We start from the raw sequence: 22,693 nt of genomic DNA, 5'->3' as shown, positions 1-22,693 counted from the left end.
GATTGCATCTTTTGATGAAAGAAACTCTCAGTTCTGCATGTAAACAATGCACCTTCTACCTTGGGATGATCCCAACACATCTGAACTAATACACATTGCAAGAGCTACAGGAGGAAAGAGAGTCAGGTAATCAGTGGAAGGACTCCAGTGGTACTCAGCAAGCTCTGTGCTCAGTCCTGCAAATATTTACCAGTACTCCTTAAAAATATTACCAGGATTATAAGCATGTACAAGAGCTACTTGCTTCTATGTTGAACAAGCAGTACTTGTCATGCAGTATACCTGTGACAAAGGCTATGAGTAAGACAGAAATAGGCTAAAAATAGCAGAGAAAAATCTTTGGTGTTTTGTAGTAATCTTTCACTTTTTCTAATCAGGCATAAACACCAAAAATATTAAAAACCTGCATATTAAAGTGAATATTAAAAAGACATGTCATTTACTGGCAGTATTTGCTAACTAAGCTCTGTATCTTGTGATAAGTAGTTGGGTGTCCTTCCAACTTACACAAGATTTACAACACCTGGTTATCTAAGCATTGTGCAACACATTTTGTGAGAGGATTATTCCCTCAGCAGCCTAACTCATGATTGCAAAGCTTATTGCTGGCAAAATAGGTGGCCAAACCTAACTCTGTTGCCTTACAGGTCTAGTGATTTAAGCTCTCTAAGGTGTCACAGTCTTCCAAAAGAGTTGGGAGGTATTTTGTCCACTCACCCAAACCACTGACAGTATATTCCAGGTCACTGGCATCCAGCAGAATGGGTCCATTCTCCTGCTGCCCCTCTTCCTTGTAGTACAGTTTGTAGCCCGTGACAGCTGCAGGGTCCTCAGCGTCCTGCTGCCACTGCACTGCAATGGTTGTGCAGTTCATGGGCTCCAAACGCAGCTCAGGAGACTTCGGTGCTGTGGTTACAGAAATACAGACAGAAAATAGTCTTGTATCCTGGAAAAAGCTGTTTTTCATGCAAAAATCTGGATGATTTTGCATGAAAATCAGTCCAAACTTCACTCCAGACTTTGATTCTAACTCATCTGTGTAGTCATGTAATTATTTCTTTCTTATGATATCTGACTCCCTAGAACCTAAATCTAACAACTTAATTTAGAATACAACAGAATAGAAACAGCGTTTAATTCTGCATCTTAATAAATAAATAAATTTATGAGGTAGTTTTTTTAAGCAAAAATGAAAACATTTCAAAGATAATTACAAAGTTACTTCCTGTTTTAAAGCCAGCCAGAGCAAATATGATTAACAATACCATCACACTTCATCAAGTGTTAATAATTCACTATAGTAGTCAAAACTCAATTAAATCCAAAGCAGAAGGATGTGAACTACAGCTAAGGAATAAAGTTAAAAATTCAAATCTGCATAGTTTCCAAGCTATTTGTGCAGAGTTGAATGTTCTTCTGCATGACATTACTAAATTATAATGAAGTCCAAAGCTCAATTATAACAAATTAGACTCCACATATCCAGTCAATTTGCATATTTAAAAGAAGCATGAATTTTTTTTATAATACAGACATACATGAATCAACTCAGATCCTTTATTAGAATATTACACTGTGTGTTTATTAGAACATTACACTGCACTAATGTGCAGTGTTCCAGTTTGCAGAAATGTATTTTACACTGAACAAAATGGCACAGGAAACTCTAGTTTTCAGGAATGCCACAGGAAACATGTAGCTAAAGCTCAGATGCTTTAGTTTCTAGCCTCATTTTCTTCTGCTCTATGCAATTCGAATTAAGAAGAAAATTTAGAAATCCAAGGACCCCAAAAGCCCCTGTTGTGGAGTGCCCAGCATGCTAAGCTCACCTCTGACGCTGGTAGCTTTGGGAGTTCGGTGCGAGGTCCACAAGGACGCCTCTCCCCAGCCGACCCTGGTGGCAGCAGTGATGCGAACCAGGTAGAGGCTGTCAGGCCTCAGCCCCTCGAGCAGGTGCTCGTGGGCAGTGCCCGGCAGCTCCAGCACCTGCACCTTGCTCTCGGTGCTGAGGCGGAAGGACACACGGTACAGCACCACCTGGCCTCTCCTGTACTTCGCAGGAATTGGCAGCCAAGAGATGAGAATATCTGTCGGGCTCCTGCTCGTCAAACTGATTTCAGGAGCTCTCAAGGGAACTAAAAAGGCAAAGACAAAGCTTTTGAGCTCAGGGAAAAGACAGAAAATGCTCATCCGATACCTCAGCCTACAATGAGATGCCAGTAATGTAAGACTAAATAAATCAACAAGTTCTGTAGATTCTTGTTTAAGGATAATTTGACACTTCTCATACTTCTCACCTGCTGCATGCAGAACAACTTTTTTCTTTAAGCCCCTCAACAGTTGCAAGGCCCTCTTATTGCTGCCAGCAGTAATCAAAGGCAGTCAGCAGCTCACTGGTCTGACACACTGCCCGCCAAGGTTAGATGCAGCAGCTCCAGCCGAGGGCCCAGACAACAACCTGCAGTTGAACGCTTGGTGCATGTTTTCTTCCACTTACCATGTAATGAGGGTTCTGATAAAGAGACTGGCAGACAACCAGAAATAGCAGTGTTCCATGCTGCCAAAGCTTAACCCTGTCAGAATTTATTAATCAGATCTAATGATCTACACTAAACAGTGTGTTGTTGCCATGATGTTCAGATTAATTAAATCATTGCACAGAAATAAGTCAGCAGGGTCTTCTACAAAATTCTGATTCTGCTAAAAAAGGCACATAGACACAAAAAAAACCCAAAACAAAACAGCAGGTTAATTTTTTTTTGGTACATCAAATTTGTATTTCAAATTTTCCTATGAAATTTGCAAAAGATGAGGTAGGTGTGCAGTTGGATCCACATTTCAGATACCCAAGAGAGCGTCATAGAGACTAAATCCTAGGCTACTGTCCAATTGTCATCATGAAAGGAGTTCTTAAAGATCTAGAATAGTTATTGACATGATGTAATGAAATGTCTTTCAGCATAGAAGGAGACTCTGTGTAATACACAGTGTTGCTCTGCCAGAATGTTATTTTTTTCTCAATCCTTTCATGAGCTGCTGTCTTGCACTGTGGTATCCAGAAGTCTCACTGGTACCAACAGAAATTCAAGACCCTCAAGAACTGCTATCACAGGACTGCACAGTTTGACTCAGTGCAGATAAAAACATTCACCAAAATAACTTCTTACCATCTTCAAGGGTGTGCTGAGTCACATGATCCGACATCTGACTGGCTCCCAAAGGCATGTAAGCTACGATATAGAAGGTGTAGTTGCTGGCTGGCTCCAAGTCATCAATGATGTAATGGGTTGTATCATTTCCAATCACCACTTGGTACTCTTCATTATTTAAACCTGGGATAAAACAAGGGTTAGACAAACCAAAATTGCTGAAAATCCTCCAACATCACAGAATCTTGGCTTTAAGATATTATGAAGTCAATTTCATGTTCTTCCCCAGCCTGCCACTATTTTTTCAACCCTGTTAAGCAAAAGCTCTTTTATGCGCAGGAGTAACTGTGTCTTGATGCAGTATAAGTTGGGGTGTTTCAGGATTTTTCTCAATAAGGGATGCTGAATGCAACTCTAAACCCTATTTAGCATTAGTCACAACAAACTGTGCTCACTGTACAGTAACACAACAGACAAGCTCTAATAGCCTTATCATTCATACCCAGCTTCTAAATCAATTTGTTTAGAGTCAGGGTTTTTTTTTCAAAACCAATTTACAGAGCCTTTCTATAGCAGACTGTGAGGAATGTGAGGGCTCCACTCCATCAAAAACAAAACAAACACCCTCCTGCCCCCCAAAAGAAACAAACAAAAAGAATTTATTCAGCAAAAGGATCTCATTTTAGCCGGGCAACTGCTATTACATTTGATTGACATGTTTTTTATTTTAATTTGGAGAAAGGCCAAGAAGAACAGACCAGAATAATCTTCAAAAATGTTTGGCTCCTTAGCAAGTTGTTAAAAAAGAAAAAAAAAAAAAAAGAAAAAAATTGTCAGCAATTCACACTAAAATATGCATAGCAATGCATGCAGCAGTCCTTGTCTTTGTTGGGGTTTATTCCTATAGAGGAAGGCTATAAAGTGGACCAAATGTGGTGAAAGCTCCTGTGTTAAGGAACAATTCACACCAAGTGCATGTCAACTTAATCAAAACTCTCTAAGAGCCAGCTCCTCCCCTTCACAACTGAATTTATAAACAAAACGAAAGGCAAATTCCACCATTAAGTTTTCCCACATTTATGAATTAACTTGATAGCATTTTAATTAGACAAGATTACGAGCATCTCACAACAGACTAGTTAATGACTTGTTAATTAGGAATTGCAAGGCACGATTTCTGACCTGCTAAACAAGATCCTTGAGCTCAAATTAAAAGGACTTGTTCTCTCATTGAATGGATTGCTGGGCCTCATGCAGAGGCCCTAATGAAACAGCCATAATAGAGAACAAGGCTTGCCTTCCACCACAATCAGTGTCCCCTTTGTGCCTTTTCTAAATCACTAACAAGGAATTAACACACTCCAACATGCACGCTCATCAGACCCTTATTCTTCTTGCTACTATGACCCCAATTTGAATGTAAAATCTTCTGCTAAAAGAAACAAAAAACAAACACACAAAACCCACACCTGTTAGTTTTTTCAACTAGCTTGATTAAAACACTAACTTTTTTTTTTTTTTATATAGGGACAAGAACCTGAACTTGTTTTTACAGTGAAACATCAGAATATGAGAGTTGTGAAATGTAACAATAACTGATGGCATCTTTTGTATTCAAAGCACCTATCACACTGTGATGTCTACAAAAAAACCTCTTTACAACTGCATACAATTCATGCTTTATCCAGTTTTGCTTTCTGTTTAAAGTTTATGGAATCCTAAACATCAGTACAACTTAGAGACTTGGCAAGCACTGCTTTCCTTTGGCAATACTATGTTCTTTCCTCACACTTGCAAAGGAGGTTCCTAACTAAAACAAAAGAGCAATATATCCATAACTTTTTTGTTTATACATTTATGTTCATAAGAAGCTTCAAGCAAAGATAAAACCTAGTCAGGTCAGATGTATCTGAGATAATTTTTAACCTTCGTTATGGTCAGAAACAGGGTGTGAAGGTAGAATGGGGAAAGACAAGCTGAAAGGAATAATGAAAGCAATACATTAATACAAAATATTTACATTAATAGATAGTTATCTAGATTTCTTAGAGAGTAAATAACATGGTGACAATGTCAACAGTCTATGTTAGAACCGACCTGGTACAGTGTGAATCTCATCAAAATATTTTCCTTAATATATAATTTTCATTTCTTTAAACATAGTTGTCTCTAAATTTACATTAGAGGGATGGTTGATGTAATAATTTTTCACAAAAGCATTTTCTAGACCTTCAATAATGCCTCTAACATGAGAGCAAGATCCTCAGAAAGGTTCACAGACTACTACTCTATCACTTAGAAAGTTATTATTTTCACAGAAGTGCAGTCCACTAGTCCTGGAAGCTCAACATTTTTCCATAAAATAAGACAAAAGCAATATTTAAGTTCTGATGCAAATTTCTGATACTCTGCAATCATGTTACAAAATTCAAAATGCATGCAGATCACCTACATTTTGAATCCCACCACTGTAATTACTCCTCTGTACACAGCCCTCTCCAATCTCCTTGTGTGGATTTTTTCACTAATGTGAAAGAATGTACAACAACATTACATGAAATAAAATAAATACCACAAGTCAGTCAGGAAAGATTAAAAAAATGGGTATTTGGGAAAGTATGTTCAAATAAATCAGATGTTTCTGTTTGGCTGCTTGCTTTTGTTTGAAGTTTGCTTTGTTTTTTGCACCAAGACAAGCTATAATCTCATTTCACAAAAAATAACCTTTGGATAAGCAAGCAAATAAGGCAGGGACTGCAAAATTATTTTGCAAAAAACATATTCCAGAAGATGCCTCCTTTCACTACTGTGCAAGATTATTTCCTGCACAAACTTCCCTAAGGACACTTTCCCAGTTTCTTTGAAGTTATCTGGTCTCTGCTCTCCACAATTATCCAGATAAATTATCCAGTGTGACTTTATTCATATTATCTCTAAGAGGGGATTGTGAACACAATACCTCAGTGACTGAAAGAGTAGGGGGTAATTTCCCACACCTCTTGTTCTCATTATCTTTTAAAACTCTTTCCTTCCTTCCTTCCTTCAGACAGAATTCTCCTGTGTCCTGAAATATCCCACTTGCAAAAGCAAATGTGGCTATTCCTGCATCAGTATTAGAGTAATTAAGCTGTCCTTCCTGTCCTCTGCTTAGCAGATGGCAGGCTGGTATTCCACACAGAGCTGAGCATCTGCAGTCCTGTCCTTGAATAAACCACTTAATGAATAGCAATGGAAACAGAAATCAGTCCGAGAAACCAGGGCTGCAATGCACCTTACTTGAAGCCATGCACTTAACAATTTTTTGAGTCATTAAGCCATCACCTTCTGCTTTTGAAAAATGGCTGTTTCCTACTTCCTTAAATTACCTTAACTCAAAGCAATTACATAATACTAAGAGATTTTAAAATGCCTAGTTACTCATTTTTATTCCAACTGCCCATTTCATTCCATGCAGGAACTTGTATATCATTTCAGAGACTGGGATAAGCCACTCATGGCCATCCAGCATTTGAATAGACTTTTCTCATTACAGGAGACCAAGGGGTGAGAGAAGAGTAGATTTTACCATTTGGCCAATATTCTTTTTAAGAGAAGGTAGTGAAGACGAAGTGTCAACTATTCTACTCCAAAATATATGAAAGCCAGTAAAGTCACAAGAACTTGGGGATCTAGACAAAAGAGCAGTCTGTGGGGAGAAGTTCAGCTCTGTAAGCCTCCAGGACTCTGCTGTATGCTCTGTTCTTCCCTGCCATGCACACACGGAAGAGGATAGGCAGAAATTGCTGCTGAGGACAGAGGGAAATCCAGAGAGCACCATGAAGGCTCCAGGTTCCAAGGTCCCGTCCTAACTTCAGGATCTGCTCACTGGAGCCATCAGACACAGGTAAGCTGGAAGAACACTCAGTCCCACAAAGGAGATGATGTGGGAAAAGCACTTTTCCTCAAACTTGCATGTTGTTGACAGTATGCATTTATATGCTGGAATGCTCTGATGCAGCCCTGAACATGAACCATTCAAATCTGACAGTCTTTGCAAGGACATTCAAGTTCACATTCAAATCATTAGATGGCACTGAAATCAAACTGCTTACCTTCTGCTTTCATGTAATGTACAGAGTATGCAATCACTTTGTCTGAATTGTACAGTGGCCTCTCCCAGGCCAGCAGGATTGCTGAGCTGGACATGGTTTCAGCATGGACGTTGTAAGGTGCACTGGGCCTGTCCTCTGACATAACCACTGTGAGCCTGGCCCTGGAGAGAATGGAGCCCTGGCTGTTCTCAGCCATGCACTGATAAATGGCATCGTCTTCAGGAATGATCTGGTTAATCACCAATTTACTGCATCCAAAAGGAAGAAAAAGGTGGAAAAGAAGCTCACATCTTGGATAAATTTAGTGCCACATAAGTGAAAGAAGTTATGTTTGCCTCTGCTTCCTAAATTTAGTATAATTGACTTACACGCCACAAATTCTTCTATAACAAATGGATGCTCAGCAGTGAAATGTAGCTGCTTGAAGCATTTTGCAAAACCTGCCATATTTCTGTTTGTGCCTGCAAAGCCAGGCACAGTGAAAACAAAACTACTTATCTATTCCCTCCCTGCAAAAAGCGGACCCTTAAGCTTGTAACTCCTTAACCAAATCTTTAATATAAACTGCTCACTTAACAGAAGTAGCAGCAAGATTCTGCTGCTCTGTAAATCTAAAGGAACTCTGTGGTGAAACTCTTCAGTTCAGTCCTGCCCACCCTCCCTGCCAGGTAAGGCACTTAGCATAATAAGCCTTACTGATTTTAGGTACTGATTAGTGCACATCCATCACTACATTGAATGCCCCATTTCAGGCTGACTTTTCTATCTTGATTGTCTGTAGCTAGCTACTGTAATGTCATTTTTTGGTAGCACATCACTAGCACAGCTCTCCTACAGCAATTGCAATCTTACCTGTTGTACATTTTTATTCTGCCATTGGAGTGTATTCTCCTTCCATTTTTCAACCATGAAATTTTGGGGGCAGGATTTCCTTCTGCTTGACAAGCAAAACGAGCAGTACCAGCTCTAGGCCTTGTTAAGCTTTCTGGCCATTCCACAAATGAAGGTGGAGCTACAGATAAATTACAAGAAGAAAAAATAGTTAAAACAAAATCAAGCCCCTACAAATGCAAAGACAGTCATAACAATAATAATAATTAGTTTTCCAAATAAAAACCTCTCTCCTCAAGCCACTCAAACACACATAAAAACAAGCAGAAACAGCACATTTCTTTAAAGATACACTATCTGCACAGGTAGTATTTTGTTCATGCATTTATGAATACAAACAAATCAAACTCCAGAATATGACATACTGTTCTCTCATAGATACACATTACTTATTTCTACTTGGTTACAGAGTCCTTTTCTGTGTTGAAAACCTGTCTTCCCAGAGCAAACACTGCAGCTTGGGTATCTCCAGGTGCTAGTTCACAACTCAAATCTTGAGTATCTGACACTTATCTAAGTCAATAGACAGAAGAAAGCAGCCACAGTTCTGTGGTTTGTTCAATCTCTGCAGTCTCCCTACAGCCCTTAGCACACCATGTTTGAGATAAAACGTCAGCCCAGCATCCAGCAGAGCTCAGAAGGACAGACACAGGGCGCTCAGACACAGAAAAGGGAAGCGGGCTCACCCAGCACAGTGAGGGTTGCCATTGCCACGGTGAAGTTGCGCGTGCCAGGAATGGTGGCCCGGCAGACGTAGACACCCGCGTGCTGCACCTTCACGTCAGAGATCATCAGGTTCCCGCTGCCGAGGACCCGCGTGTTGAACACATCAATGGACTTGTGGTCTGTGTGAGAGAGCAGCACAGGTGGGTTACAAGGCTGTTCATCTAAACAACTAAATTGGGTTGTCTATGCAGTGATGCCTTAGATTAGAACATAAAAGTCAAAAAATGCAAAAGAAAATCACAGCTGAACTTTCAGAGGTTTCCATTTTGCATTTACTTTGCTCTTCACTAGCTACCTGACCATTCAGATGGTTGGGCCTCACCACTTCTTAAGTGGTTTATATCTGGAATTCACCATCTCAGTTGAAGTTAGCCTCCCATCTGCCTAGCACAATGATTCAGTTCATCACTACCAACATCCACAAGATCTTTACAGTCATCAACCATCTCCTGAATTACACTGCAGATAAAACTAATCCATTTGAGCACCATGTACTTTCTCCTACTCTCACACCAAATGTTCTATGACTGTAATGTGAACTTTTTTCCTACTTGTGTGTCTATAAGAGCCACTGAATCAACCAGGAAAGATACATTTATTTCTTACACTTTGAGAAATAGAAATGAAGGAAATTTTTCATTGTTTGTTTCTACGTGTACAGTCCTGACTTTCACATTTAGGTACACGTTGGAATGAAAACAGGAAGTATTTTTCATTAAAAAACCATGATGCACTGCTCAATGTTATCCTTACTGCATTCCCTCTTCAACCCTTCCAAGCTGACTCTCCTGGGTTTGTCTACTCATAGTCCAAATGGCCCATTAGTACAAGGTGCAAATCACATTCCCACAGGGCTTCTAAAAAGAAGAGTGGAAGGAACTCTTACAGGTCTGTTTCATGGATGCAGCTATCCCAACCTGCCCCCCACCCCCAGTTCTACTCCAGTCACCACCCTGCCGGTCCTTGTGCCCACCTCGTGCCCAGGGCAGTGCAGACTGACAGCAGAAGCAGGGAGACCAAAGCTTCAGGAAACCTCGGGGCTTTTTGACAGCAGTACTGAAGCACAGAACTCAAAGTGCTTCACTCATCCTAACTTAACCTACTAATGGTTACCTACTGCACAAAGCCTCAGAACAGAAACCTAATTGCTCAAATCCTTTCTTTCCAGTTTTACTTCCTCTCCACAGGCTGAAGGTCGCATGCTGTAATTTTAAGACCTACCTAACCGGCTCCATGAGATGATTGGCTTTGGATTCCCTGTGGCTACACACTCCAGTATGACAGTTTGATGAAGAGATGCTGTAATGTTTTGGGGACCAGCTATTATAGATGGCTTGTGAAAAGGCTTCAAGTCTGAGGCTTTGCAGAGATAAAAAACAAAGAGATAAAAAGTGACCACAGTTGAACAAAAACTCAATTAGACATGAAGTAAAGCAGGTTTTTTTAGGAATGTTGACAGTTACATTTACACCAAATCTTTATTTCAGTAACTGGAAAAACTTAAATTGAACAATATTTTAGCACAAGATAAAAGCAAGCAAAATTATTTGGACAAATGGTTCGTCTAGAGCTTTTCAAGGCTTTCAAGTGTTTTTGCTATGCTTTAAGAAAAAGAAGATGGTGGCACTGAATAGAAATCTCACATGGCAAATACCTGGAATAACACTCAGCACTGCCTCGGTGCTCTTACGTCTATTGGCTGCAGTTGTGGCAACACATCGGTAATTCCCAGCATCCTTCTGTTCAACACCATAGATCTGAAGCACTCCTGTAGGCAGAGCAGTTATCCTGCCACAGAAACCAAAAATAAGAAATGTAGATAAACATTCAGCCAGTGGTGAAATTAACTCCTTGATTTACAAATAGCCATTGCTACACTGACCCGGGAACAGCAGGCTGGAGACTCAAAAACATTCCCAATACATGACTCACCTTCCTGCCTTTCTGAACTACAGGCAAAATTCCCCTCAGCACCACAATGAGAGCAGAGCAATTTACTTTTGACAAGCAGATCTTTCTCACCCTCAGAGTCAACCATCCCAGCCTTCTTTAGCCTGCTACTATATTCATACTGTTAAGGTTGGCTGATTTTTTACTGCAGTTTCTGATATATGGGCATAACTGGTGTACAGTTCCCAGAAACCCACCTATGGTTTCAATTTTTAGTTTCTCTTTTTTCCTTCCTTAGTACGTGGGGTATCTTAGACTCTTTCAAATGGAGTTACAAGTCAAAAAGCACAGGAGTCAGTTCAATGAACACAAACTGGACATGGAAAAGAATCTAGCAGAGAGCAGACTGTATTCTTCCAGTTAATCAGTTCATGAGAAGACCCCCTTGCATAGAATTTCCCTGGTATCAAGTGTTTTAACTCAAATTTCTGTATATATCATTCTTTATTTTCCCTCTAAAGAAAAACAAGTTCAGCATCAATTCTTCAGTGAAAGCAATCCTGCTAGTTCAAGCCACTCCCAGAGACGAAGTTCACCCATTTGTTCCCCACTGCCATGCCTGCTCCTGAGGATGACTTGCATACAAAATTCACCAATAAGAACTCAAATATCAGTGATTGCTGTGCAGATAACAGTGGGTGACTCTGGTCTGCTCTCATAACACCTATTTAAAATAAATTAGCAACATACCTATGACCACCTATTTCAGTAGTTGACATGGAACCTTTTTAATGTAATGGCATTGCAAGTATCCAGATTTTCTTCTTGTAGCAGGATCAAAACGATGGCAGAGAATAAAATACCTTCTAAAATGTGTAATCCTACATACCTGTCCATGACTAAGGGTAAAGTTGTTCTGTTCACTTCCCATGTCACAGTGGCAGGAGGGTTTGCTGTTACTTTACAGGCAAATCGAGCTACTCCACCTTCTTGGACTTCAGTTGAAAGTGGCTGGACTTCAAATGCAGAAATGGCTAAAAGCAAGAGAACATCAATTTTAAGGGACTAAAGTGAGAAAAAATTCCCAGTTAAACCGAACTCTAGTTCATATATCAACTTGTGAAAATACCCAGAAATACTTCACATAGCCCCTTTTATTTCTGTATGCAAAGAAAGATGGATCTAACTGCCTTGCCAACTTAGCTCAATACCCTGTTTTCACTGGTTGAAGGTTTACTTAAAATAACTTTGCTTTAACCTAATTCAGTAAAAAAATGTTTCAATGAAAATAAATATGACACACTCAAACAATTAAGCATACAAATTGATTGGCATGCAGCTGGAAACCATATCAATTATTAGACTAACAAAGTTCAAGTCAACTTAACTAGTTTGGGACAGCCTTAAAAAATTTGACTGCAATAGAAAATTTCCAAAACAACTTTTGGTTGCTGACTCACTTTAATAAAACAAAGCATTTGCAGAGTTGTACAAGTTCATGTGTGGTAAGAAAAAGAAATCAAAATCAAAAAAAGTATCTCAAAATAAGTTTAAGCAGGTGAGAACACTTTTATCCCAAAGGTCTGAGCAGTCACCAAGCTAACATCTGATGCACAGAGCATCAATGTCATTTTGAACATCTACAACCTGAGTTCACAATGTTGAGCCAATTGAAGTGGCAGATCAATAGATACTCTGCAGCTAATAGCTAAGAAATTGATCAGTTGTTGGATTTCCTTGCTCAAAGACAAGGGAAAGTAATACAAAACCTGCTAATTAATTGCTTATTTACTGCTACTTAGAGAACAACTAACAAGTAAAAAAGAGACTTTGTTTTTTGACAGTTTACAAAAGCTCACTTCACAAAATAGATTCAATACGAGGCAAATAACCTGCACATAGAGCAGGTTGTTCCTACATCTCTAAACTTGCTGGATTTGCTTTGTGTTGGATTTGATGCCCTCCAGCTCTCCTGTAGTCTTCCACCACAAAATAGAGAGGTGGGGGAAAAGAAGAAGAAACAGAAATAAAAGGAAGCCAAGCTTGTGTTACTTTCTCGCCTTCTTCTTCATTCTAATTTCTCCTTACACAAATGTGTGTTCACCTGGATTCAGAATAATATTTCCCTAGTGCCATTCTTAACAGATTTTCTTTCTTAACAGAAAATACAATGCTTTGCATTCTACATTTATTTACTGAAAATATGATGCAAATTAGAGAAGTCTGCTCACATTTCAAAATAGAATCTCTAGGAATGTAATAAAGGCATAAATGATATGAAGAATCCAAACCAATGCAATGTGAGTTTCAGAGCCATTCTGTAGCACAGCTGCACCACAGCCAGTGGCACTAAAAAGGATCATTGCAACAAAGCAGAAAGATAATCATACAGGTTTACTGAAGCAAAGCTCTTTCACAGCCTTAAAAGTTTCATCTCCACTGGAACTATAAATTACCTAGAATTTTCTTATATTGGTACAGTTACTTAAAGAGACACAGTAAGACAAATGAAACAATATAGGTTTTCATTCATGTATATAAACATAATTATTTACTTCCATGCACTCAGTACATTATAGGTGTAGATTAAAGACAGAAGTGACACTCTCCAGAACTACAAAGCAAACTGAGGGCAATTATTATTTCAGACCACAAAATGCCACCCCAACAGCAGGCAAGAACAGGTTCTACACTGTATAGAAAGTCCCATGCAAGTTGTTAATTGAAGCTGATATGCAAAGAACATTTTTCCACCTGAGCAGGAACAATGTATTTCCCCTGAAAATTCATTTTTAAAGACAGTAAAAGTCACAACTATGAAGAACTGCATAAAATCTTCAAAAAAAACTTATTAATGATATTAAATGGAGTTTTTAGAAACAAAAAATCTCCGCTTACCTCTCATCTAAGTTCATACATTGTTTATCAGTTTAGCTCAATACTTGCTCCCTCTGTATCCTTCTTTACGTACATCTCTGGTTTCTTCTTAATTCTGATTTTATTTGCTCCAGTAAAATCTGTTTTTACAAGTCTATTGCTGTCTCGTGAAATCTGACCTCTTTGTAACAGGCTTGTTTTCCTGGCAAGCACTGATTCCCACTCAGAACCCCAAGAACAAGTCATTAAAGCAGCGCTGTTAAGAGGCCAGAGCTCTATAAAATGGATAAGAAACAAAGTCTCAAGAGACATACCCTGCTCCCAAAAACAGCCCTGCAACTCAATAAATGTAAGTGCCTTTTTATTTGAGTTCCCCCCCTTCTCCAGTCTATTTAATCATTTTGTTCCCAGATTTATAGCCAAAAGAAAATTATTAATGCTACTCTGAGAAGCTGATGCTCTCACCCTTTTTAACTTACAAGATACAACTTAAGGCCCTCAGGATGGTTGTTCTTCTCACTTACATGCTGAGAAACACCTGTAGGAGGGGAAAAGGGGAGGAGAATAATGACCTATCCTGTTCCAACCCCTTTGTAGCTGCAGGAGAGGAGAGCAGAGTACTGCATGCTATCCTTATCTAATGCACAGGGAAGTCTTGTTACAGATTGAATCTCCAACACCAGGACCCACAGATGTGAAGGTCCTTGAATCAACCCAGGCCTCACCACACCTTCAGTGTCTTTCCAACTCCAACTGCCTTTCCTTACACTTCATACAAGCTTTTCCAGACAATTTCACTTCCACAGGTAGTATATATTCTAAAGGATTAATGAACCAGTTCCCCAGTTTTTAAATCCATAGTGTGTGTGTGTGTATAGCATAACTGCAGTAGTCAGAAAAACCAGAGTCTTTAACCTATCTCACTTCACCTCACTGATATCCTGGGAAAAGCTTTGCTAGAATGGCACCTTGTACCCTCTAATCCCAAATTAAACCAAATCCTTTTAATGTGCAACAAGGAGATTGCTGCTATTAATCCCTGGATTTTAATGAGGTACTAACACTAAACGGTCAGACATGACTTTCAAATCAGTATGCACACAAATTGCCTGGAAATGTGGTCATCCTGCTAAAGGGCATTCATTTTACCTTTCTGGTTTGTTTCCCAGCTTCCTATTTTAGCTTTAATTCCTGCCTTTCCTTTGTTCTTTGAAGCTGCTTACTACAAATTCACTCTTAGAAAGAAGGCAGGATAGACAGACCTAAGACAACATGACAGAAACACATTGGTTTGCCATGGCTATGACATGTAATAGTCATGTAATTCTTTTCAATATGAAGAAGAAAATAACTTTCCTGGGAAATCTAGAGGTTGCACATAAAAAGTGTGGGGGGAAATGACATCCAAATCAGATATTATGTAACAGAAGAGAAATATTCGAAGGAAGAAGGAAAAATGAGAGACCAAATCAAAAAGCAGCCCTGAATTACTGATATCAAATCTGAGGAAGAAAATCCTTCCCTTTAGTATCAAAACTGTAGCAGCAATTTTAAGGATGATGGTTCAGAATTGAATTGAAAAAGGAATCCAGACTCAAACTATTACCTCACAATTAAATAATAGGGAGGTTAAATGAGACTGAAACTGCCATATTGATTTGACACTATCAATAATTGATACGGGAAACCTAATAATCTCTCTATCCCACAATTGTTTTAACCATTTGCCATTTAGAGTCTCCTAGCAGACATTTTAACATTTTAGGGAAGGTGGATCAGAATACAGCTTGTACAGAACACAATGATATTCTACAGCAATCATTCTGATGCTTTGGAAAACCCTGCAGAGTGGGAAATGACTGAACTGCATTTTTATGAGCTGCTAGCTTAGCACTACAACTTGCGTTCCTGAAAACACAAACCTAAACAATAATAATTTTAAAAAAATTTTAAAAGGCCCAAATATTGCAAAAAGCTAACAAGATTAGAAATTCCACTTCTACAGTGTGAAAGACACAAGCACAGAATATGAGCCAGGTTTGGCCATGAAAATTCACATTCTGAAACCTGACATTCCCTTTAGACAAAACTGATCCTTCACACCATGTGCTCCTCACGTTTCAGTTCACAGAACAGTACTGTTGTATCGAAGAAGCAAATTTTTCTAAGGCACTAGCCTGCAAAACCCTTTCAAAATCATATTCTGAGTTTTGGAGGGACCAGAAAATGCTCTGCACATAGGGGTAATTAAAGAAAGCTTTCACTAATAAACACCAAGAAGATCCCAGATGAGGCGATGAGTGAGGATTTGGGCCATCTGCCCTTTCTGCTACTCTCCACTCATTACTTCAGCTCTGAACAAATCTTCTCCAAGGCCCTGACTGCTCAGCTGAAGGCTGAACTCCTTGGCACAGCTTACTGCAGTTTGCCTCCAACATAGTGCCAGACAATTTAGGAAACTGCTCTGCTGAAAGTTATGGTCACCTTCTTGCAAAAACCATTACTCCAAGCCTACCACATACTTACTTCCACACTAAACTAAGCAATTAGAAATGCAACAAAGAAAGTAATGGAAAAGGTAAGAAACAAAGGTATGTTCTCATTTTTCCATTCCTCCCTCACATTCTTGCCAACTTGTGCAGATATCTAAGAAGTGCAGTGTTTAGAGTCAGTGAATTCCAAACTAAGATGCAGATCACCAGGAACTACTCTCTAATCTCTGACAAGGGAGAAAAGAAATCATTAGCCTCATACACAAAACCCATACTTACAAAAGACAAAGCAAAACTGTTTCTTTGTGCATTAAAGTCTCTACACAGCAATGTCCAGTGTCTCTGCTTAAAAAACCAAAAATTAAAAAATTGCCCATTCACAAACTACCCACTACTCTGCTGGTACTGAAGAATGCTATAATCTAAAGGCAATGAAACAGAGAAGCAAAGAGGTCAACAGCCTGAGCACCCTCGAACAAAAGTTCCCTTGGAGATGTCAGCTGCAATCTCATTTGTTTCCTCTAACACTTTCAGGTCCCCCTGCTCCTTTCTTTAAAGCTCCTAATTCAGTGGCTGACAAATGATCATTTTAAAAATCCCTGTACAGGAATAACCAAGTCTGAATTTGTCCACTGAAGATCATTCAGCTCTCCACCATTTGGGCTGGGACTAGCTTCTATAAAAGTGCTTATGGCCACACACAGGCAGTTTTCACCACCAGCTTCTCAAAGTTAGGACCAGTCTGAAGTTTCATATGTAGCATTTTCTCTTCCTGAAATCCTGGAAGTCAGCTAGGCTATTCTGGACCAGGTTTTTAGGGAAATGTACTCATTTATCCTTTCTTTACTCCACTCTACCCTTATTCCTTCATTCTTACAGTATCCTCAGAAAGTAGGAAAATACTGTCCACTGTAGGAAAATACTTCTCCACTGTCCTCGTTTCATGATATCCACACACAGAAAAGAAGTTTTGTGAGCAAGTTTCTGATCAATTGCAGTGCATAAAGTCAAGAGAAGAGGTCTCAAGCAGATGCATCTTGAAGACAGTTCACAGTAAAGGAGGAAAACCTTGAAAAGCTAAGAACAAATACCTCAACACTATCACAATACATCAGGAATCTCTCTGATACTGATCCATTTTTTCAAGGATAAATGCAATCATTTCTATTCAGGATATATTGTACTTTAAGAAAGATACTATTTTCTTTTGCTAAACAGGCAGCACTAAATTTTGGGAAGTATTAACCTTAGAAAGAGTTCATAATTAGCATGTCCACTCGGTATGTTATGGAAAAAAATCTCAAAACAGTTGAAGAAAACTAGCTCCTCAGAAGTGGATAATCACTCATCAAAAAGGTCTCTTCAGTGCAGAAGCACACGTGCAGGAACAGAAAGGCACAATTTCACAAGGTGACTATTAGAATGTATTGTTCCCTCCTCACTTCCTCAAACCACTGGAACAGACACAGAGCTTGTTATCCCTGCCATATTAAGAAAATTGTGAAAATAAATGGGATCCTGGGCAGCAGCAATGTGCCAGGGAAAACAACAGGAGGCTCCTCACTGACACACTACCATCCCATGAATGCTTTATTTTACAGTTTGTTCTCCTGCCCATCAGCTCCTCTTGGAGCCACATCGAGATGAGAATCCAATGTTGCAATGCAAGGGCATGCATCAGAGTTCTCAGCCTGTGAGGGAAGAAAGCACAGGGTAATACACCCAGGTCTTGCTATTTTACCTTGGTAGAAGCAGCTACCAATATTGTAAAAATGCCACCACTCTTGCAGCTACATGCAAGTACTCACATGAGTACACATATTGCCTTACTACACCTGAATCATTTAACAGGAGGCAAAAAATGTACAACTACCACCCCTCCCAACAAAAGCGGACAAACATATCACCTCAGGAGTTATCACTAGCACTGTTTTAAAGGAATTAAAAGCTTGAGGCTTTGAAAAATGTGGCTCCATATATTCAACAGTTTATTGATGGTGTGACTGACATTCCTTACTGAACCATGTAAACAAGCATGAGAGATTTGATCTTTTCACTTCTGAAGCCATCCCAGCTGGGGTTTTCCCTTCTCAGTCTATCTATCATCCAGGCAACAGTGTGTGGCCCCAGAAGGCACAATAAATGCTAATGCACTTATCAAGGAATTCCCTTCTGCTCTTCTGCAGACAAGAAGCATAGGAAATAGGAGAGAAAAGGCACACAGTAAGCCACATTAACCAGCTTCAAAGCTGTTCTACTTGTGTGGCTGCATGCATTCAGGAGAAAGAACACACCACTTTCTCCCTTGCAAGGACTGATTTCCTTCAGCAGTTTGCCCAGTGATTGCCTTCTAGTATCTATGCTTAATCCCACAGATGCCTTTCTTTGGAGTTGCTGCCATTCTGTGAAGAATTAGTTCTGCTTAATAGCCCAACTGTTGCATGGGGAACATCCAGCACAGTTTTGCACTTTACAACATGAAGACAAGGATCAGAACACAAGCAGGATTTTGCAACAAAAGACATGTCCCTTCACAACTAACCTAATCTGGCATCCCAAAAGAAAAACCAAAAAAACCCCACAAAACCAAACAAAACCAAAATAAACCGACACAAATCAGAACATAACATGAAAGATTTAAAGATTGACCGCTATGATTCTAAAGTTCCTCAGAGAACAAGAACAATTTAATAATCGCTCAGTGCAACACAGAAAAGACCATTTCAGCACTTTGCAACAGAATGCTAACAGAAGTCTGCAACACTGGAAGCATAAATCTGCCCCATTCTCACCAACGAATTTCACTGCAGATGCCAGCAGAAGGGTAAGACCTCTATTTATTGGTCTTGTATCTCTATAAATAAATAAATGCTATTCCTGGCTAAAATAAAACTAGACCCTAAGCAGAATGCAAAACCCACTCTTCACCTCACCCTGCCTAGCTCATCAATCAGAGGAAGCACCAGAGAGCACATCCCAGGCCAGGAGTGGGGCCCCACACATTCCTGTGCTGCACCACCCACCCTGCGCCTTCGCTCACATCTGGGGGAAGGCAGAGGAAGGGGTTCCATTTCATACAGTGGCAAACTGACACCATCCCCATATGAATGAGTGTAAGTTGATATGGTGGTGCTGTTAACTCTCTAGACTGTCAGAAATGCTATTCCTGAGAGATGGGAGCACTCTCCATTTTTTGCTCACAGTGTTTCAGAATCAGCATCCCAGGATGAAAGACCATTTCAATGCAAAACGCTGAGCAGGGGTGTTGGGAATTCAAGCCCTTCAGCCCCCTCTCCAAATGTCAACATTTCCTCATTCCCACGGGGAAAGGAAAGAAGAAATGCCTCCACTCTCAAGGGCCAAATGCCTGCAGCTCATTTCCCTGCCACCAAATGCCCCACTACTGCATGACACAGCCCAGAGATCTCACCCAGGAACAGTTTTTCAGCAGAGAGTAGTAACTAACAGTTAAAATCTGAAAGTCCTAAACTTTGAGAGCAGCAGGGAGAAATTCAGAAAAAAATACTGCACAAAAAAAACAAAACAAGCAACAAAAGACACTGTCAGTGCTACCTATTTATTGAAGCTACTTAAATCTTCCAATTAGATGTTTATCTGAAAAATTCTAGAGGTACGGGAGGGGGAAGTGTTTACAATTCTTGCAATTTTCACATAAAACAAATCAGAAGTGCAGCTTCCAGAAAAAAATTATTTTGCCTTCAATGTCTTAAGAGGAAGTCACCTTGCTATGGCTGTTGACTGCTTGGGTGGGACACAGTTGTTGGACTCTTGGATTTCCAGTTTGCCCACTCATAGCACAACCAAACAGCCATGTTCTACTAAGTAGGTGATCCATCTAGTCAGTAGATTATTTATATTTTCCAATACACAATGACAACCCATTTTTCCTTTCCATGATTTTTAAAAGTTCATTGTTTGTCTCCAAGTCAAGCCATGAATCAAAGCCGCCAGGGCAGCACTGAAGGAAGTGTTATCAGGAGCCCAGAGAAGCTGGTATCCGAATCTCAGATGTCCTACTGAGCCTGGAACAAGCAGTCCCAAGCAAGGGGCTGCTCCCTGGGAAATGTAGCTGCTGGCAGGAGAGGAATACCACCAGGCCTCCATGAAAGAAGGCTGCCTATTCAACAGGTGTTTTACTCATCCCACATTTCTGACACATATGTAGAGGTGTATAACAGAGAAGCGTTACCAAGGTTAGATTATCTCAGACTTCCATCTTCCCTTAAGGTAGCTAAGCCATTCATTTATCTTGACAAAATTCTTCCTTTTCCCCCACAAAAGAGGGAGAGAAAAGGAAACAACAGATCAAGCTTCACTGTATTTTCTTCTAAATTATGCACTTGTACTTTCATCAGCGGAAGTAAAATACCTTGGCCTGGAGCCAATCAGAAATCCCTCATAATACGTTCAATAAGCCAAATCAAAACAATACGTAGCTTATGAGAGTGGGGAAAAGAAACTTGAAGGTCGTATTTCATCTGCTGCAGCTCATGGTGTTCATTCAAAGGGAGGCAGAAGGTTAACTGGCAGGATCTGCTCTCTAATGCCTGTTATTTCCAGTGGAAGGAGCCAAGCAACGACACGCTTTGCTCAGTACCTCATGAAGAGGAGCAGCAAGGAAATCCTAATGCTAAGGAAACACAACCCAGCTGGAGGGCAAATGGGAAGAGGAGCTGGCAGGACACCGAAGCTGAAACACACCTCCCTAGCACAACTCAAAGTTGGTTTTTTGGACACATTAGTTGTAGAACTGAAAACATGATTCAAGTTTCATAGCTTTACAAAACCTTCCTAGTTTTACAAAAAAAGGGCATTCTAAACCAGCAGAGGGAAACAGTTCTCCTGAGAATCTAGAAAATGCTAAAAATTGAGTTTTTACAACAAACTATTATTTCAGGTGAAAACAGGTACTAGATAGAAAATACAAGGTTCTACCCTCAGCTTTACTATCATCTGTGTTGTCAAGAGGAAAGTAATTTATTAGTTTAATCCTGTTGAATTTATTTTGTTCTCACTTTTCTCTTCATCCAAAACAGAGGTAACACATTGACCTTTTACTTACTTGACACTTTCCTGGATTGCTCAAAACCATATATGAGAGGTAGTTAGGAACATTAATACTCATATACACATTAAATCTAAGAATGAGATTAATAGTAATTAATATTCTTAACTCTGTCGTATCAACCGGTCACAAAGATCTATGGATTTTTTTGGCAGAAACACAGTAGGGTGGACAAATCACAGAAAGGATGGGGAAAACAATAACAACAAACAAACAAAACAAAACAACCCTATTGCACTGATGGAATTGAAATTATCTGTCCCTTTACATGAGCTCCACACTGCACTGATAAACTAAATCTCTCTTTGATTGAAGGCCGAATTAAAATGGAGCAATGCAGGAACTCTTCTGACCCAAAAGTAATCCACTCAATCATATAATGCATCCCCTTCCTTTTAGTAAAATGAATAGCCCTCCATAGAACCTTTTTCTTCCTTGACAAGTCCTTGACAGAAGAATGTGAATCTGGACAGTTAAATGAATCAATCACCAGCTGCTAGTCTAGGGCCAAGATGGTGAGCCGAGGGGCCTGCCAGAGTTCACTGACCACTGGGCAAAGCAGGACAAAGGCTTTGCCTCTATGAATAGTCTACTCCTGGGATCCAAAGGTCACTTAGCTGCCTTGGAAACGGTCCCCTTTGGTTATTTAAAGTTCTCAGGCTATTCTGCCACAGATATTATTGTTTCAGGTGGTCACCATCTTTCCCCATCACAAGTTTGTGAAAGGCCAAGCAACCATTATTTAGATAAACGGAAGACAATGGTGAACACAGCAGCAACTAAAGAGTGAGAAAAGGAACAATTAAAATAAATAAAAACAATGCTTTAACTTCCCCATAACTCCAGCTTCTGAACAGGCCTGCAAAAAACATCCTCAGAGAAAGAAGGTCCCAGCACCCAAAGGTACAGATCCCAAAGAGGACCACGCTGCATCCAAGGCAAGAGGTCTTGAATACTCCGCTGCCTTTGAGATTCTCTACATAAATGTGTCAGGAAAAGCAACAAAATGAGGAAAAGAAAGAAAGAACAAACAAACAAACATTGGAGCTTTTCTCTAGTCATGACTGCAGGGCTGTATTTCCAAAAAACTGCCCTATGGCTCAACATAAGACCTGTAGCCTAGCAAGCAGGTGGTAGTCTAGGCTATGTGGGGGCGTAAATATTTGAGAGAAGAGACAGAGCAGATGAAAGAGGAGGTGAAACCCACAGGGGCCAACTCCTCCATGGCACTGGAGCCCACAGTCCTGCCTGGCACCTCAAAAAAGCTCTTCTCCTCTGCACCAGCAATATACCAGATTTCACCTCAGTCAGATGACAAAAAGTAAATTTTGTACTGACAATCACCAGAGAGTGCATAGATGAGCATATATATGTGTATATATATAAAAATATTACCTGAGGACTAATATTATCAAGTTAAAGTTATTGCTAAATACATGCTCAGATACCAGTCCATGTTTTGGTTGAATCAGAAAGTTCTCACAAACTTAC

The 22,693-nt window shown here is 39.8% G+C and overlaps 1 protein-coding gene across 2 annotated transcripts in view; it reads right to left on the bottom strand.

Annotated features, from left to right (window-relative positions):
* The window catches only part of PRTG (protogenin), a 75,809-nt gene that overhangs the window by 38,230 nt on the left and 14,886 nt on the right, over positions 1–22,693 (bottom strand). The window contains exons 1-11 of one of the 2 annotated variants that reach the window (XM_038146978.1): positions 14,104–14,141; positions 13,646–13,899; positions 11,637–11,781; positions 10,512–10,645; positions 10,079–10,216; positions 8,818–8,976; positions 8,093–8,252; positions 7,241–7,488; positions 3,168–3,332; positions 1,830–2,135; positions 718–906 (exon numbers count right to left, since the gene is read on the bottom strand). In XM_038146978.1, the coding sequence (XP_038002906.1) occupies positions 718–906; positions 1,830–2,135; positions 3,168–3,332; positions 7,241–7,488; positions 8,093–8,252; positions 8,818–8,976; positions 10,079–10,216; positions 10,512–10,645; positions 11,637–11,781; positions 13,646–13,652 (1,651 nt within the window). In that variant the 5' untranslated portion in view covers positions 13,653–13,899; positions 14,104–14,141. Of the gene's footprint in view, positions 1–717; positions 907–1,829; positions 2,136–3,167; positions 3,333–7,240; positions 7,489–8,092; positions 8,253–8,817; positions 8,977–10,078; positions 10,217–10,511; positions 10,646–11,636; positions 11,782–13,645; positions 13,900–14,103; positions 14,142–22,693 lie in introns of those variants that run through there. The other variant, XM_038146977.1, reaches the window with a different exon arrangement.

The sequence above is a fragment of the Motacilla alba genome, chromosome 10 (assembly GCF_015832195.1).
Source record: "Motacilla alba alba isolate MOTALB_02 chromosome 10, Motacilla_alba_V1.0_pri, whole genome shotgun sequence".
NCBI lineage: Eukaryota > Metazoa > Chordata > Aves > Passeriformes > Motacillidae > Motacilla > Motacilla alba.
The sequence above is the reverse complement of the archived record's forward strand: the minus strand, read 5'-3'. Positions and strand labels throughout refer to the sequence as shown.